Source organism: Eptatretus burgeri, chromosome 3 (assembly GCF_056783735.1).
Source record: "Eptatretus burgeri isolate ZD-2024b chromosome 3, Ebu_testis_v1, whole genome shotgun sequence".
NCBI classification, from domain to species: domain Eukaryota; kingdom Metazoa; phylum Chordata; class Myxini; order Myxiniformes; family Myxinidae; genus Eptatretus; species Eptatretus burgeri.
The window spans coordinates 141,149,043-141,167,891 of NC_140963.1; the positions used below are offsets into that span (position 1 = coordinate 141,149,043).

Here is an 18,849-nt window from a genome sequence, read left to right on the forward strand (position 1 = left end):
AAAGGACGTTCATCCTCACGATGATGAGACCATCCGTCACGTAAGGTCACTTTGATTAACCGAGAGGACTCCATTTTCACTGAGGTCATGAGTGGAGTGAGGTTAGATTGGTTAACTCAGGTGATGAGTGGAGTGAGGTTATGCTGATTATCTCAGGTGATGAGTGGAGTGAGGTTAGACTGGTTAACTCAGGTTAAGAGTGGAGTGAGGTTACGCTGGTTATCTCAGGTTGTGAGTGGAGTGACGTTAGATTGGTTATCTCAGATTATGAGTGGAGTGAGGTAAGGCTGTTTATCTCAGGTTGAGAGTGGAGTGAAGTTAGGCTTGTTATCTCAGGTTATGAGTGGAGTGAAGTTAGGCTTGTTATCTCAGGTTGTGAGTGGAGTGACGTGAGATTGGTTATCTCAGATTATGAGTGGAGTGAGGTAAGGCTGTTTATCTCAGGTTGAGAGTGGAGTGAAGTTAGGCTTGTTATCTCAGGTTATGAGTGGAGTGAAGTTAGGCTTGTTATCTCAGGTTGTGAGTGGAGTGACGTGAGATTGGTTATCTCAGATTATGAGTGGAGTGAGGTAAGGCTGTTTATCTCAGGTTGAGAGTGGAGTGAAGTTAGGCTTGTTATCTCAGGTTATGAGTGGAGTGAAGTTAGGCTTGTTATCTCAGGTTATGAGTGGAGTGAAGTTAGGCTCATTATCTCAGCTTATGAGTGGAGTGAGGTTAGACTGGTTATCTCAGGTTATGAGTGGAGTGAGGTAAGGCTGTTTATCTCAGGTTATGAGTGGTGTGATGTTAGACTGGTTATCTCAGGTTATAATTGGAGTGAGGTTAGACTGGTTAACTCAGGTTATGAGTGGAGTGAGGTTAGACTGGTTAACTCAGGTTATGAGTGGAGTGAGGTAAGGCTGTTTATCTCAGGTTATGAGTGGAGTGAGGTAAGGCTGTTTATCTCAGGTTATGAGTGGAGTGATGTTAGACTGGTTATCTCAGGTCATAATTGGAGTGAGGTTAGACTGGTTAACTCAGGTTATGAGTGGAGTGAGGTTAGACTGGTTAACTCAGGTTATGAGTGGAGTGAGGTTAGATAGAGTAACAGGTTATACATAGAGCAAGTTTAGACCAAGTAACAGGTTATGAGTCGAGTGAGTTTTGTTGCAGAGTACCTTCCACGTTTTCAATTCACACCTGTTGTATGTGCACAAAGTTCTCAGAAGTAGGTGAGCTATCTCGGGCTCCCTGAATAAATTACAAATTCCGACCCCTTTTTTTTGTATACACTGCCGAGGCTCGTATGAGAACTATGAGAGCATCGGAATCGGAATACTGTAGTTGATTAAAAATAAATATTTCATTTCACGAACATGACAACGATAATCTCGAGTCGAGACCATCGTTGTTAGCATGTGGTCTGAACATGGCTCGTAAAGTGGAGGAGAGGTCACAGAGACCCAGGTTTGGTTCCCATTTCCTTGTTCCATTAAGATGGACATGTGATGACTTGATTACAGAAGTGCATGTCTGTGTTTGTTTGATGTCATGAAGTGGATAGCTCCACCGACTGATGCTCCACTTCGTCCCCCACTCCTCCCACAGTACATCATCCTCATGATCGTGGTGTTCGTTTTCGAGGCAGCGTCCTGCATCACGGCCTTCACACACAAAGATTATGTATGCCCTGCACCCTGGAATGCTTTCGGTCACATTGCGATGCATTTAAAGCATAGCTCAAGCCTCGTCCATAACTGAGCAACGGAGAATGCCAGTTACAACCAACGTGGAATTGCAAGCTATTTGGAATGCCTATTGTAACTGAGATTGTTTAGTGTCTCGTCACTCATCTCCATCGGTTTTAAGCGGAGAACCAATAGGACAGGAGCAGAACATCTTCCAAAAGCCCAGGTGTTGCTCCTCGCCGAGCCACGGTTTGAACTGAACCTCTCGGATGTGAATCGCTCTCCTCGATAGTTTCAATTTTTCCAAAAGGGAATCGAACATTTCGGGAGAGACAGTCACACGAAGTTCATGAAGCCTTTCGGCTCTTCTGCACACAATCCCTTAAACATTTGGCTCACACAGACGTTGGAGATTAACTGGAATGGTCTGTACACTGTGACACCTGCGAGTTGGAACTGACATTCTCAGTTTGTAAGTTATGAACAACAATGTGGGCGAGGCTTTAGTTTTATGGGAAACAAAGTCCCCCTTATTTGTCAGGCATTATTTGCCGTGGAATTCGGAAGTCCCACCGCACAACATTTGAAGTCCCATTTTGTTCTTCCCACCTCCTCCCTTTTCTTAACACCAGCTCATGACGAACAATTTCCTGAAAAGGCAGATGCTATTGGAGTATGGAGGAAAGAATAAGGACCAATTCACAGAGAGCTGGAAATACATGATGGCAAAGGTGATGAGCAACAATCTCCTTCCGCATGACACATTCCCTTTCATCAATTCCCAATTTGTTCTGACTCGTTGTTCGCAAACATCGTAATCGCACGGCACTGACGACCTGTTTTTGACCGTTCATATTCCCCACGCCTTTCTCTTTAGGGTCAATGTTGTGGGGCAGATGGACCTGAAGACTGGATGAATTACACGTCCACCCTGATGCCAGCGGGTGACGAGTGGCCAAGCTTTTGCTGTGTTCGGGACAATAACTATGATTTTGTAAAAAAAGAATCCTGCAAGATGGGAGTGCGTACGGCTGTGATTACACAGGTGAGTGATTGAGTGAGTGAGTGAAGGTTTGAGTAGCAGAGAGTTAAAAAAAAAGAGCGTGTGTCTTATCAATGATCTAACGTTTGGCTCCTTGCAATCATCTGTGATGTAACGGGTTCCCTTTTATCCCCCACCCCACCCCCCAGGGATGCTCCAAGTACTTTGAAGGAGCCATCGAAGTCTACACGTGGAGCATCGGCTGGTTCGGCTTTGCAATCCTCTGCGTCACAGTCAGTACCGAGCCAGAGCTTCACGACATTTTCACATTCATACAACACATCATGCTTAGCGTGTGGTTACGTTTGTGTAAAAAAATCAAGTTTTTAATGCCGTGCGTCAAACATCGGGTATGACAAACATGATCCGCTTGCTGCTGCTAGCGCAACCGCATTTCAATCTCTTAACCATCCTCTCGGCCTTCAAACAAGTCCTGATCGCTCATGCGCAATGCCTTATTGATTCATGGAAAAATTGCTCGTTTGAGGACCTTCTTCGTTTGTATGCAGCACATGGCTGTGGGGCAGCATCTTTGGCAGGAATTTGGAATTTGGTCAGAGTGCCGGCGATAGCTCGCCTACTCTTCGCAAAGGACACCATGGGATCTTAAACTTCCACCAACAAATGCTGGCAGACGGGACTCCCGTTTAACGTCCATCCGAGGGATGGCACACACATTGATGAATCACCCTGCCTGTGAAACACCGGAATGACAGTTTGTAGCGGAGTCAGGATTCAAACCCAGGCTGGACAGCATAGAGGTGTGTGTGTGTGTGTGTGTGTGTGTGTGTGTGTGTGTGTGTGTGTGTGTGTGTGTGTGTGTGTGTGTGTGTGTGTGTGTGTGTGTGTGTGTGTGTGTGTGTGTACGTCTAGGCCATCCTATTTTTAAAATCCACTTCAATGTACTCGGTTTGAGTTCAAAATATCCTGGAACTTTAACCGTGTCAGAACGGATCTTGACATGTCGCATTTTTCTTATGTTTCTCAGTTATTCGTGATGCTCGCTGCCATGTACCTGTTCAATCGTCTCGACTGGGAATGATCCGAGCAAAGATCCTCTGGAGCTACCATAACAAGGATGAAAATTTACAATAATTTACATTAAAGAAAAGCTACATATTTGTTTCAGTCCAAGGTTTGCTTTAAATGTGAAGATGTTATAAGTATTCCAAAATTCTTCCTTTATGTATTCCGTAAAAAGTGTCCTTTTAATGACCAACTTTATACAAACGAACACTTAATAAAGTGTCCTTTAAATGCCCAACTTTGTACAAATGAACTCTTATTTGGCATGATATATGGGGTTAAACTTGTGCGTGGTGAGAAACGCACCAAAAGAAACATGGACGTGGTGCGTGTATAAGCACGAATGGGACACACATCCAGACAGGAAGCAGGGGCACAGGACAGGTGAGGAGATTGGGCCACCCGAGGTTCTTAGCGTGGCAGCTTCCAGTGTTTCTTTTGGGCTGGAAATACATTTCACTCATATCGGTCAAGGATAGCAGGCTTTACTTTGCAAAAGATAAAAGTACACAACGAATACATGCGATCGTAAAAAGGAAATCGAAATGAGCAGCAACCTTGATATTATAACAAATGGAGATGAGACGAACGTTTGAAGTGTTCACGAGTTGGATTGATGGGAGAAATGCAGCTTTCCGATGGATCCATGGCACCAAGCGGGAATACAATCGAGAGATGCTCAGCTGTCACACTCTAAGCCACAGCCAGAAAGAGGTATTGGAAAAATTAAAAAAAAATTCCAGCCTTGTGTTTCGAAACCACACTCGACTGTACCATCTCACGATCAGCATTAAAGACGAGTCCGAGCTCATGGATAAACAATCAGTAATCGTTTGATGCCTACTCACTATCTCCCTGCCGTATGAGCATTTTAATGGAAGTGCTACGTTTTAAAGTCTTTTTTGTTTTTTTTTTTAAATCCTTTCTCTCGTTCTCTCGAAAACACAACGAATACAAAAGTCCCAACAAGTCATCAATGCACTTGTGTGGTATCACAGCCGTTTGACTATCTGGGCTTTATCATTGGCTTATGTGGCAAGGTACGTCCGATGAACCTGGAGCAACGTCAGATCTGAGCGAAAAGGTGCTCAAAGTTTACAGATTTGGCAAGGCTGCGAAGATGGCACACCCGCTGCACTACGTGCCTACCTGATGGCAAAGGCAAAGGCGTCAGCAAGACGAGAAGCTCGAGATAAAGGCTCAAGACAACGGGGAGGACGGGTTGCACGTGAAGTTGCAATACATTCTGCGGCAAGATGTGAAGCAAAAGGGAATAAAATAACTCGGGGCTCACCATCTGACCGAGGCCCTCAAACAGTGCTCTTCGTTCTCGCAGTTACGGACCCGCACGATCTCTTCGGTAAAAGATAAAACGTGCCGAGTGTGCTCGACACGACGCTTCAGAAACATTTACATCAAGCCACTATCAATATCCAAAAAAAAAAATTCATAGTTACATCATTTGAAATAAAAAAACGTAACAAACAAACTGTTCCCGGTGCTTGTTTCACGATACAAAAGCGTTTCCGAACGGTCACTTGTGAAGGGGAACAAAAAAGGCTGGATTACGGCACAAAGTCGCTCAGAACATTCATCTCCATCCAAGTCACAGTAAAAAAAAAGAAAACAAATCATTTCTTTCACCTGCAATGTAAACAGGCACGTAACGGCACCAATCACGATTGAGCATTTTCAACTCGAAGAGGAAAAAAAAAATTAATTAATTCTGGAGGTGGTGAAAGACTGTTGGTGACATTAAGACAATGTGTGTGTTTTTTTTTTTCTTCTAACTATACATATCCGTGAATTAATGCAAATATACCGAATGCATTCGAACAGCAAACAAACTCAAGTCGGGTTCGTGGTTTTCATGCCAAACTGCTCCCAGAGAGCAAACTAGTGCTGAAGGAAACAAAAAGGAGATAAAGAAGTCCTCAGCGTCAAGTGACATGGGATAGTTTGTGTCGTATCAACGGAGCTCAAATGGCCCATACAGTACAAAGCACTTTGGTTCTGTCGTCGGTTTCACAAACTCGACGTTGATGCGAACACAGATTTTCAGCAATCGTGCCATTCTGATCGAGTCCTGCTCAACCCGGAGTCCCGCTCCAAACCCACCAGGATGGGAGGGAAGATTCGGCATGGGAAGCTTCTTATATGCTGCTGATACGCGGTTCATGGGGTGCTCCGAAGGGGTTCTGTGGCTTTCACCGCACAAGCGAAAACGAACTGCTCAACAGCAGATCCAGCGGCCTGTCTCTGCATCCCACTAATCCCAAACCAAAACATAAAATAAACAATCGTCCGCGTAAATGTTTCACAATGTTTCGAGTTCACGTCTCAAAAACTGGGAATTACTCGACCTGATCACTTACATTAACTCCTCAAAGAAAAAGGAAAAAAAAAAAAAAAAAAAAAAAAAAAACTTCATTAACAGCCACGCCTTTCCTTTGTGGGTCCCCGTTTGGCGAAGAAAATCGTGTGACGTTTCACAGCCAATCGGTGACCCACAAATGCAAGACGCGGCTGCCTCCACGGGAATTGCCGTCAAATCCGACGAGCTGCACGTACTGTCGATCGAGCGACGTCACCTTCCGTTGCGCAATGATGCAAAGCGAAAAGTTTCGTCACGAACACATGCGGTCATTCTCAACCTTTGGAATACGAGTTCAGTTTCCCTTTAGTTGTTCAGAATTTAGAAAAAAGGGATTCTAAAACCATTCAAAAAATAAAAAAAAATTGTCCAATTTTGAACAAAACATTTCAATCCAAGCTTTCTTTTCATGTAAAGTTCAAAACCATTAACTTGAACAAAGTTACCCAACAAGTTTTTGTCGTGGTGCCGCAGTAACAGACGATCATCATATTCATCAACGTACCAAACTCTTTACAGAAACGTCGGGGCGCTGCTGAAGCATTTCTTGGCAAGAGGTTATGCTGGGTAGCTTGACGTTGCCTTCCCACGGTACAAACAATCGATTGTGGGGGAAAGAGTAACATCACAAAAACGAAAATAACATCGATACAAACGGGTTTGTTTTCCTTTGCCAAAGACGCAATTGCAACTTCTGAGCGATTCATTTCACTGCAACGATCACTTGATATCGTCAAATCGGGTTCATCTCAAAAATAACGGATTCAAACAGAACGTTTCAACGTTCAGGTCAAGCACGCGACACTGAAGCCAACACCACGTTTTAACCACAGTTCAAAAACTTAACTTCTTCCTTCCAGAGGCAAAACAAATTCCGAACCACCGAGACCACAAACATGGATCTCGACTGCAAATATAAATGGGACACGACCTCAACCTGTTCCGCTCGCAACGACCATTTTCATTTCTTCACCGAGCCCTGCGTGATTATTTTGGTTACTTGCTGCCAGAAATGGCCATCGGAACAGCTCAATGGGCCGTACGGTCTTGACAAAAAAAAACAAGGCATAGAAAGTAAGATGGGAGAAAGGACTGTGCAGAAACCTTCCCCGTCAACCACCCTTTCCCAAATTTGAAGCAAATTAAGTTAGGAAACTGCATTTGAAAAAGCATAATGGAACTTAAAATAGCAACGACAGGTTAACAAAATTACGTGAGTATCACCGAGGCAACAACATAGAAACCTTCATAGAAATGCCCGAGTGCAGATTGGAGAGGCAGAGAAACATATTACATAACGTGGGTCATAAGTCCACCTGTACTTTTGCTTCTTGCCTGGACAGCGAAAGCTCAGGGGGGAAAAATGCGCCCCGTTTCGGGTAGATGCCGAAAACATCTGACAAAGGTGGACGATGACGCCTTGATGTCAGGGGGCTCCTCATTGAGGAAGGGTGTGAATCAAAGTGTGCCAGATCTTGCTTTAGCTGATGGACTGGTTGTGACGGGCATCGCCGGTGTATGGACGATGACGCTGTACCGATATCGTGGACCGAGAAGGCTGTATTGATCCTGCGTTGCCGGTTTGAAGAGTGATCGCCATGAAAAAACATGATTTCAGACGGTGGTCGGCGATGGCTCACGACAAAAGGCAGGGCCTCGGGATAATAATGGGGTGTTTGCCAGGCCTGTTTCGTGCGTGCTGCATTTTGAAGGTCAGGAGGCCGTAAAGGGACAGAAGCACGAATTTCTGGGTCTTCATCAACGCGCCAAACTCCGGGCTCCGTTGGTACCAAACCGAACCGACCCGGGTCAGAGCGACTGCGTAGGTGTGTTGGCAATGGAGGCGGACGATCACATGACCGGGCAGAAAAATCAGCATGGCGTGGTGGTGTGCCCCGAAGGGCAGCAATGGAATCTGGATAAAGAGGATAATAGTTATGGTGGCGCTCACGACCAGCAAAGGAGTGCTCACGGCGAAACGAAAGAGGCGGTGGTCGGAAGGGCATAGTGTCAGCGGGTTCCACAAATAAAAAGCCATCACGAATGGAAAATGCCCGCACATGTCTAAAGGAATCGGGCTCATGGCCACAAACATCTGGTAACCAGAGAGGTGGTGCCCACCTCACTGGAAAGGTTGGGTTAGTCCCCACACCATGGAATGACGCTTCACGCCGCGGGGCCACAAATGGCTCATTACCGGAACGTGAAGTTTGACGGTAATGAACGCGTCCATTTTCAAAATAAACTTCTTTTCCAGTTGGGAAAGCCGAACGAGACTGCCGACCACGAGGCATATAGGGGTCTAGAACTGGCGGAACTTCTGTCCGAGAAACAGGGATGGACCGAGCGATTCTCTTTGAGTCCTCAGGGCGACCAGGTGGTATTTGAACTGAGCCAACGTCGTGGATTGAATGTTGTGTTTTGTTGACACTGCAGAATGGTTGACCGTCGACACTTTGTAAAGGTCGAGTTCCCAATGTAGTTACAAACTGATTGGTCATGTCACAGCTTTGCCATCCTGCAGAGGGCAGCGCTTGGCTCTCGGGTCCAGCATTCCTCCATGAGGACATCAGGGGTGGGGGTTCCTCAGTGTTTTCAGGTTCCCCTTTTATACCTGAGGGTGAGACTTTGCACTGTTGTGGCAAAGAGGAAGAAAATGCAGCCGGCAATGGAGGCCGGGGTGGACCAGCTTCCCTGTCAAGATCTCCACCATTTGTGCTTTCTTGCCGTATGCTGAGATGAGAAGATTTTGGAAAAGCAGTCGATTGTGGGGAAGGATTCGTGCGTCTTCCATAACTACCCAGTGGTGATGGCACAATCATCCTATCTTTATGAACATCTGCATCATCATAGACTATGCTTTTGTTACTTCCAATAACTCCTGAGGAGCTTTGAGGACTAACTTCTTGGATGGTTAAGTTTTCAGACAATGTCGATTCAGGTTTAAGCTTTGGTGAAGTTCCAGCTGCCATCACAGGTGTGAACCCAGACTTTGCTGGCATTTCTGAAATGCTAATCCTCTCTTTAGAAGTCAAAGGCACTTCAATCTCTGGGTTTACTTTTACTACCCCAGCAGATGTCATCATTTCTGCACTCTCTTCCTTTGATTGCAGAGAACATGGTGTCATTCCTGTCCTTGTTTCTTTCAATTTTGAAAACGAAACTTCAAGCACCTCTTCCCCGAGGTTCCTGCTCTTAGCTTCTGGAACCACTTCCGTTTCTGGGAATTTATAGGATATTGGATCAAAGTCGATTTTGCCACCATTATTATCTGTTACTAGCATGATAAAACTATCTTCATCTTCCGCACCATCCTGGTATGGCTCATTCTGCTTTGCTTTGTTGGTGCTCTCACAGTGATCTGAAAGGTCTGGTTGTGGATTGAGTGGTCCTGGATCAGAGATGAGTGGCAGAGCAGAGAAGACAACATCATTACTTGAGCGAGGACGGCGAGGTTTGCGAGTCATCACATCAGCTGCAGTAGAGATATGGGAATGAATAAAATATGTCATAATACGAATTGGTGATACATACACCATATTCACCAATAAGAAAGATCTTCAATGACTTTATGACATCAATAAGAAATGCTCCACTTAACAGATATGGCAAAGGAGAGTCAAGAAAATGATGAGTGAAAGAAATTATTGTGCACATATCGGGAATCGAACAAGGAATGTATGGATCAAAGACAAGTCTGCTACCTCTACATCATCTCATCAGAACAATGGATGGCATAAGCCTGGCTTATTGGTTAAGGTGGCTGGCTTCAGATCTTAGGGTCTTGAGTTCAAGCCCCTATTTTACCCATTGAATTAACACCAGGTGAGTTGATTCAGCCTATCATCCATCCGAGGTTGGCAAAATGAGTACCAGCTGACTGGTAACAGGGGCACTGCATAAGCGGCACACCCACACACCCAGAAAATTATGCAGCCAAGCAGCTGCACACGAACGAGCAGTTGAATGAATGAATGAATAAATAAATATTGAGGGGGTTTTACTCATTTATTGTTCTTTAAAAAAAAAAACTTTTTAAAAACTTCCATTGACTTGGTTGGAGTTAAATGGTTTTTTTTTTTTTAAATAAATAAATTAATAAATAAATGGATGGCATGAGCATGAGGGGGAAAAATGGGAAGGGGAACTAAAATAAGAATGAGCATACAAATTAAACATGCACTCTTAAATTATATATTAACAAGTTTCGGAGCAAAAAGTGAAAAATCCATGTCGACACAAACTCTTAAACTAAACTCTTTTACAAACTCTTAAACAAAACTTTTACAAACTCTGAAACGAAAGTGTTTTACAAACTCTTAAACTAAACTTTTACAATCAAACTCAAGCTCTTTTACAAACTCTTAAATGAAACTCTTTTACAAACTCTTAAACTAAACTCTTTTACAAACTCTTAAACTCAAGCTGTTTTACAAACTCTTAAACGAAACTTTTACAAACTCTGAAATGAAACTCTTTTACAAACTCTTAAACTAAACTTTTACAAACAAACTCAAGCTCTTTTACAAACTCTTAAATGAAACTCTTTTACAAACTCTTAAACTAAACTCTTTTACAAACTCTTAAACTAAACTCTTTTACAAACTCTTAAACTAAACTCTTTTACAAACTCTTAAACTAAACTCTTTTACAAACTCTGAAAAAAAAACTCTTTTACAAACTCTTAAACTAAACTCTTTTAGAAACAAACTCAAGTTATTTTACAAACTCTTAAACTCATTTACAAACTTTTAAAGTGGAAAATCTCATGTCGTTGTACAAGCACACTATCGTGGTGTTTAAAGATGCCATTCCAATCATTGCATTTACTATTAACAGCACAATAATTGCCTTTGGGAAAATCGACATTATTACTTTCACAAAAAGCAGGAATCGTATTCCGTTTACATGCAGCTTGCTCTGCAGATGGCCCCTTAATCTCCATTATGTCTCCCACACAAACAATCTCTACACAAGTACAACTTCCACCCTGGCTCACTCACCATCAATATCTTGAGAAGAACTCAGCGACTCCTCACTCTTCGCCGAGCGTAAGCTGCCACGTTCACTCCTCTGATGCCCTAGAGCAATACAGAGGGAAGGAAAAAGAAAAAAAAAATTGGAAAATTGCAGGAATTACCAATATCCGAACACACCTCCAGCAGCTTCCAAAAACATTGAACCAACCATGTGCAAAGCAGCATTGTTGAACAAAAGAAAACACGGTGACGTGTTGGATTTTTAACATCAGCCGTCGACTACATTCTGCCTTCAACTTGATCCGCTGTCTGGTCGGATGGCACACAGGTAGCATGCATGTCTTTGAGCTGTTTAGCACATGTTTGATTCCAAACTCGACTTTCAACTGTTGGCTTGGCAATTCGCAGGCAGGGCGGGCGCTACGTAGGAGTACCATCCCTCGGATGGACGCTAAGCTGTGCGTCTCATCGACTCGCATTAGCTGGTGGATGTTAAAGATCCCATGGTTGCTTTCAAAGAGTGGGCAAACTCCTCACTCAATGTGCAGGGACACTGCATCAGATCTGCGTCTGAACAATTATGCAACCAGCAGGTTAAAATTCGTAAAATTGAACCCTGGTCCAAGATGTACCCAATAAAATCAATTTTATCCACTCCACGACCACACTTCAAACAAGAAAGCCATGCATTATAATGCACTTTTTGAAAAATAAAAATAAAAACTTGGGCATCAACAACTATGTTAGCCTCTTGAGAAGCAAAATTCATATCTGATTAACTTAAATCTAAAATGAAATATCTTCTCTGTTTAAGCATCTGACAAAGCACAAACGCACAGAAAGAGAGCACAATGAGCACACACAAACAACCTCGGAACGCAGTCAGATCAGGACTGGTCGGAACTGCGTACGCTTCCCTGTGTTCACGCCGTCTCGTTCCGCTAACAGTCCCACGGCCGAGCTGAAAAAGAGACTTCCAGCCCCCACTCTGTGGTCGCCGTGACTTGCCAGCGACTGCACCATGACCCGAATGCTTCCGACTGCAATGGAAATACAAAACTAGAAAAAGAAATCCTCAAATGTCACAAAAGGGTGTTAACAATGAGAATGTGAGGACCAATCGATGCAACGGTGTTGAAAATTGCAAGGGCGGAACTTATTGCATTAAATAATACAAGCCTTCTCACCAATCAGGGAGCACCTCCGGCAATGTGTTTGAAATCCGGCTGCCATCGTGCACAGGAGACCCCATTGCCACAACCTCTGAGTCTGCATTATCTGCCTCGGCACTAGGACTGGCCTGGGAGCGCCCGGGGTTCCTGGCCTGAGCCTCCTCGAGGCTCAGCAACTTTGCCGAGCTAGAGGAGATCATCAGGGACTTGGGTCGAGGAAGAGCATTCCGACCTGCAGAAAGAATCCCAACTATGACAATCGGTATAATCATAACAATCACTGTCTGGAATATTATTAGTCAGCATTTATAGTATTATTATTTATATATGTAGCATTTATTATTACTGTCCAGTAACGGGCCGAATAGGAAACACGCATTTAAAGCACTCTTTAAAGATGAACAGCACGATTGGGAAACACATTTAATGCGTTATTAAAAGATTAACTCGCCACCTCTCATCCATGTCACCCTCCACCACGGTCATGGCAGAGCCAGCCGATTCGTCACATGCTCAAGGATGTTTAACCTCAATATGGGGCTGTTCAAAAAAATATGTAACGTTATTTTTTTAAGGGAGACGTGTACCGTGCGTGCCGACAGGATTGATGAAGCCTTACGAATAATTTTTATTCGACATACGATTAGATTTTTGGGGGTCCCTCATCGTGATCAGTAACACTTGACCCAAACAAAGCCAATGGAAATCTGACACAACAAACCTGGGCAGTCGATAATCAGCAGAGGCTGACAGGCTTGACGTCTTTGACCGACAAGAAAACCAAGATGGTGGGCATGTTATTTTCACTGGGTGCCATAGTGGGTAAAGTAAAGAGACAAATGTGGGTGGGGTCTGGCAGCTGTCTGAACAGTGGGTACACATTTTAAAAATCGACCCCCAACAAAAACACTACAACAACAACAACAACAACAACAACAACAACAACAACAACGCAGAACAAAGAGTTCTTGTTGACCTGTGACATGTGGCAGGTAAAAACATGAGGATGGAATTCCAAAAAAAAACAAATGAGGAATGAATGACGTGGAAGGAATGACACAACAATACTTTTACAGATTGCCATCACAACACATTTCACTCACAATCCAACAATAAATTAGAAAACACAATTACACAACTACTTCAAACAAAGGTGTCTTCATACAATTACACCAACCCACACTAAAAATCTACAGCTACCTCGAACATAGACATCTTCATACAATAACATCAACCCACACTACAAATCCACAACTACCTCTAACATAGACATCTTCATACAATAACATCAACCCACACTACAAATCCACAACTACCTCTAACATAGACATCTTCATACAATTACATCAACCCACACTACAAATCTACAACTACCTCTTACATAGACATCTTCATACAATAACATCAACCCACACCTACCTCTAACATAGACATCTTCATACAATAACATCAACCCACACTACAAATCCACAACTACCTCTAACATAGACATCTTCATACAATTACATCAACCCACACTACAAATCTACAACTACCTCTTACATAGACATCTTCATACAATAACACCAACCCACACCTACCTCTAACATAGACATCTTCATACAATAACATCAACCCACACTACAAATCCACAACTACCTCTAACATAGACATCTTCATACAATTACATCAACCCACACTACAAATCTACAACTACCTCTTACATAGACATCTTCATACAATTACACCAACCCACACTAAAAATCTACAACCACCTCAAACATAGACATCTGCATGCAATTAGAACAACCCACACTACAAATCCACAACTAGCTCGAACATAGACATCTTCATACAATTACACCAACCCACACTACAAATCTACAACTACCTCGAACATAGACATCTTCATACAATTACACCAACCCACACGACAAATCTACAGCTACCTCAAACATAGGTGTCTTCATACAATTACACCAACCCAGACTACAAATCTACAACTACCTCGAACATAGACATCTTCATATAATTACACCAACCCACACTACAAATCCACAACTACCTCTAACATAGACATCTTCATACAATAACACCAACCCACACTACAAATCCACAACTACCTCGAACATAGACATCTGCATGCAATTACAACAACCTACACAACAAATCCTCAACTACCTCGAACAGAGATATCTTCATTTAATTTCACCAACCCACACTACAAATCGACAACTACCTCTAACATAGACATCTTCATACAATTACACCAACCCACGCTACAAATCTATAACTACCTCAAACATAGACATCTTCATACAATTACATCAACCCACACTACAAATCGACAACTACCTCTTACATAGACATCTTCATACAATGACACCAACCCACACCACAAATCTAATACTACCTCAAACATAGACATCTTCATACAATTACACCAACCCACACTACAAATCTACTACCTCAAACAGACATCTTCATACAATAACATTCGGCGGTTTGTCGATCTCCTGATTTGGTGGTTTCGCGATGTATTCTGATGTCTTTCTCACTCTTGGTTGTCCGGAAAATGCTCGAGAATAAAATTCTGTATTTGACGGGGCGGTAATTTTTTTCCCACCGTACCATCCCTACATAAGGAGTACTACTACGGTACTCGATGATAGTTGAGGTCAAGCAAAAAAGGGAATTACTCTTCTTATTTAACCCCTATCCATCAGCTAAACACCAACGATGGGGACAAATAGTCTTTCCACCTCTTTCCTGTTTGAATCATGGGTAATCTCATCATTAAACCTTTCTGTTCTACATCTTTCTTCATCATGTCCATCCAATACAACCTCAATCTTCATCCATTTCTCAATCCACACACCGTGGTTGTGGCGCTACGTGTGATATCTTATCTCGTTCATTCCTGACACGCATCCAAACAATCACAGGAGTCTTTCTCCAATCGTTTGTGACAGTGATGCTTATCCTGGCAGTTTACTTATCACTTCATCTCTTATTATCTGCAATCTTGAAACTCAATATTCCCTCCAGTCCACTTATCTCTGGAGTGAACATTTATAATCTGTCATCGTTCCTGAAACTCCAGCATTCCGACACAAACAACAGCACCAGCACAGCAGTCGTCTCACAAGTTGATTTTAGTTTTTATGCAAATGTCCTTCATCTTCCAGATCTCACAGTTTTCCAAACACTCGTCCAATTTTTCTCTTTGTGTGAGCTCCACAATTCTCATTTTTTTCCCTCAACCAATCCCTCCAAGCTAAGCAACTTTTTTAATCACTCCTACTACTTCTTTGGCTCCAACTTCAATCCTCATCTCTTCTTATTGTTTTTAGATGGCAATGGTGTTAGATATCTCAGTGTTGATCATCAGAGCTAACTTTCTGTTTTCCTGGTCTACCTTTTTAGTTATTCTCTGTTGATCCTCCTTGGTTGTCGTTGTGTCGTTAATATCACCGAAAATCTTAGATTAATTACCATTCTCCCACATAACATGACTCAACCAATGACTACAGTCATTCACGAAACTCAACCCATAACTGCTGTCATGAACGAAACTCAACCAATGACTAGAGTCATGAACGAAACTCATCCCATTTTATCACTCAATGTCATCAAGAATGTTTTGTCTTTGGCTGTGAAATGCGAGGAGTCATCAAAATAACTCCTCCCATTACTGTGGTTATTAACATTGAAGGTGAGGTGGATAACGGAGAGGGTGGTGATCAGATTCAGGAAAGTATTGATACTTGTATAGATTGGGCAAATGATTGGCAGATGGTATTTAACCTGAACCGGTGTAAGGTGTTTGGGATGGGGAAGAAAAATGAAAATAGAGATTACAGGATGCAAGGGGTAATTTTGGAGTGTGTCACATAGGAGAAGGATCTGGGGGTGGTAATAGATAAGGGAGGTAAGCAGGCAGCACAGTGTCAGGCAGCTGTAGGTAGAACAAATAGGGTTTTAGGTTGCACAAGGAGGGGGATCATTTGTACACCAGAAGAGGTGGTGTTAACATCGTACAGGAATTTAGTGAGGGCCACATCTAGAATATTGTGTGTAGTTTTGGTTAACACAACTCAGGAAGGACGTAGATGCCATACATAGGGTTCAGCGTCGGGCGACTAGATCGATTCTGGGCCGAGCGAGACTCAGCTATGAGGAGCAGCTGAAGGAGACAGGGCTTTATTCACGAGAAAGGAAGTGGTTACGAGGAGATATGATCGAGATGTTTAAGATAATGAAGGTATAGATAATAATATAAGTGCAGAATAATTATTCAACAGAGGACACAGTGATAGGACCAAGGGCCATAGCCTGAGATAAAAGAAGAGGAGAGTTAAGACGGTAGTAAGGTAGGGGACTCACTCAGAGAGTAGTTAATACATGGAATTGTCTTCCTGAAAAGGTAGTGGCAGCAGAAAAAGTAGACAAGCTTAAATTAGAATTAGATAGGTGCCTGGAAGGTATGGAGATAGAGGGGTATAGGGATGTTGGCAGGACTTTTAGGGAGCTTTAACATTGATGTGTGATTGTGTGCATGTGATGTCGTGTGTTTTTTTAACCAAGCCCCCTCCCCTGAGGAGAAGAAGATAAAAATAATTACAAAAACTTTAAACAAATAAATAAATAAAACCCAACACATAAAAAAAAAGAAATTCGCATTTTCTTCTTTGGATCATGTGTTGATAAATTAGTGTGGTGTTGATGTCGTGCAGGCATGACGGGCTGAATGGCCTCCACCTGTGTCTGATTTCCTTGTATCATAACTCCTCCCATTACGACGGTCATAAACACAACTCCTCCCATTACGACGGTCATAAACACAACTCCTCCCATTACGATGGTCATAAACACAACTCCTCCCATTACGATGGTCATAAACACAACTCCTCCCATTACGATGGTCATAAACATAACTCTTCCCATTACTACGGTCATAAACACAACTCCTCCCATTTTGATGGTCATAAACATAACTCCTCCCATTACGACGGTCATAAACACAACTCCTCCCATTACGATGGTCATAAACACAACTCCTCCCATTACGATGGTCATAAACATAACTCTTCCCATTACTACGGTCATAAACACAACTCCTCCCATTTTGATGGTCATAAACATAACTCCTCCCATTACGACGGTCATAAACACAACTCCTCCCATTACGATGGTCATAAACACAACTCCTCCCATTACGATGGTCATAAACATAACTCTTCCCATTACTACGGTCATAAACACAACTCCTCCCATTTTGATGGTCATAAACATAACTCCTCCCATTACGACGGTCATAAACACAACTCCTCCCATTACGATGGTCATAAACACAACTCCTCCCATTACGACGGTCATAAACATAACTCCTCCCATTACGACGGTCATAAACACAACTCCTCCCATTTTGATGGTCATAAACATAACTCCTCCCATTACGACGGTCATAAACACAACTCCTCCCATTACGACGGTCATAAACACAACTCCTCCCATTACGATGGTCATAAACACAACTCCTCCCATTACGACGGTCATAAACACAACTCCTCCCATTACGATGGTCATAAACACAACTCCTCCCATTACGACGGTCATAAACACAACTCCTCCCATTACGACGGTCATAAACACAACTCCTCCCATTACGATGGTCATAAACATAACTCCTCCTATTTCATCACTCATCACTCATCATGAACACAGCTCCAATTTCATATGTAAATACGATAGGGTCATGAGCATACCTCCTTGCATTTCCTTTCTCAATATTAGTCATTAATAATTGTTAATTTCTTGGAGAACGAGCACAATTGCTCGAGTTACTGATTTACTTTAAGTTGCATTTCACAGCAGAAGAAGTTTCCGACAATAAAAAAAACAACTGTCTGCAAGTGTCGAGGCCATGTTAAGACGGCTCGTTCAAGGCATACCATCGTTATCTGCATCAGTCAATTGCGAAAACAATCCTCGATCAGCAAATGGCTGAAACTTATTCTTACAACAGCGCCTCCCTCACCTCTTCCTGCATATATAGAGTTCACCATCAATTAACTAACTTAACTTTGTAATTGAAAAAATTAATCAAAATCAAGACCAATTACTGCACTGTAGTCCCAAGAAGGAAGCCAGACATAACAAATAAAAACACACACACACACACACACACACACACCTGAAAAGCTGAGAAATACAAGAACTGATCATCATCGAATTTCACATAAGTTTATATGGAGGCAGACATGTCATGCCTACAGCAGTTTGGAGGTCCATGACCGGTTCTGAATCCATAAAAAGGATGCAAGATGAAAAGGAAACGATAACGGTCACATCCAATTACTCCGTTTTTGAAATTGAGGTTTAGCTTGCCTTTAAACGATTCCCAAGCAACAAATTTAAAACCTGACCAGATGCTGGACGTGCCACCGATGAGAAGGTGTTGCTGAAGAGCAGGTGACAATTCGACAGCAAAAATTCCACGACGACAGACTGCGTGCGCACCTCCGAGAATGCAGACGCACCGCTGAATGCAGACGATTCGATCGCCGGCGACCTGAAGGACAGGAACGAAAGGGAGGGAAAAAGTTAA

At 42.8% G+C, this 18,849-nt stretch overlaps 2 protein-coding genes across 6 annotated transcripts in view; one reads left to right on the forward strand and one right to left on the reverse strand.

Moving 5' to 3' along the window:
• Window positions 1–1,444: 1,444 nt before the first annotated feature.
• Window positions 1,445–3,973, forward strand: LOC147031157 (uroplakin-1a-like). The gene is made up of 5 exons (XM_085875945.1): window positions 1,445–1,662; window positions 2,300–2,398; window positions 2,545–2,712; window positions 2,859–2,942; window positions 3,698–3,973. Exons 1-5 carry the CDS (start codon window positions 1,531–1,533, stop codon window positions 3,749–3,751), a joined length of 537 nt encoding a protein of 178 aa, XP_085732071.1. The 5' UTR covers window positions 1,445–1,530; the 3' UTR covers window positions 3,752–3,973.
• A 2,495-nt stretch (window positions 3,974–6,468) lies between these two features.
• Window positions 6,469–18,849, reverse strand: part of LOC147031158 (rho GTPase-activating protein 32-like) — an 86,472-nt gene continuing 74,091 nt past the window's right edge. For all 5 annotated transcript variants that reach the window (XM_085875940.1, XM_085875941.1, XM_085875942.1 and 2 more), the window contains 5 exons: window positions 18,668–18,813; window positions 12,276–12,492; window positions 11,959–12,128; window positions 11,113–11,190; window positions 6,469–9,584 (listed from right to left, as the gene is read on the reverse strand). In XM_085875940.1, coding sequence (XP_085732066.1) covers window positions 7,414–9,584; window positions 11,113–11,190; window positions 11,959–12,128; window positions 12,276–12,492; window positions 18,668–18,813 — 2,782 coding nt within the window. In that variant the 3' untranslated portion in view covers window positions 6,469–7,413. The remainder of the gene's footprint in view (window positions 9,585–11,112; window positions 11,191–11,958; window positions 12,129–12,275; window positions 12,493–18,667; window positions 18,814–18,849) is intronic.

Coding starts and splice junctions, on each gene's coding strand:
- LOC147031157 (XM_085875945.1), top strand. CDS start 1,531: ATGAAGTGGATAGCTCCACCGACTGATGCTCCACTTCGTCCCCCACTC. Junction 1,663..2,299: donor CCTTCACACACAAAGATTAT/GTATGCCCTGCA, acceptor TCTTAACACCAG/CTCATGACGAACAATTTCCT. Junction 2,713..2,858: donor GTACGGCTGTGATTACACAG/GTGAGTGATTGA, acceptor CCCACCCCCCAG/GGATGCTCCAAGTACTTTGA.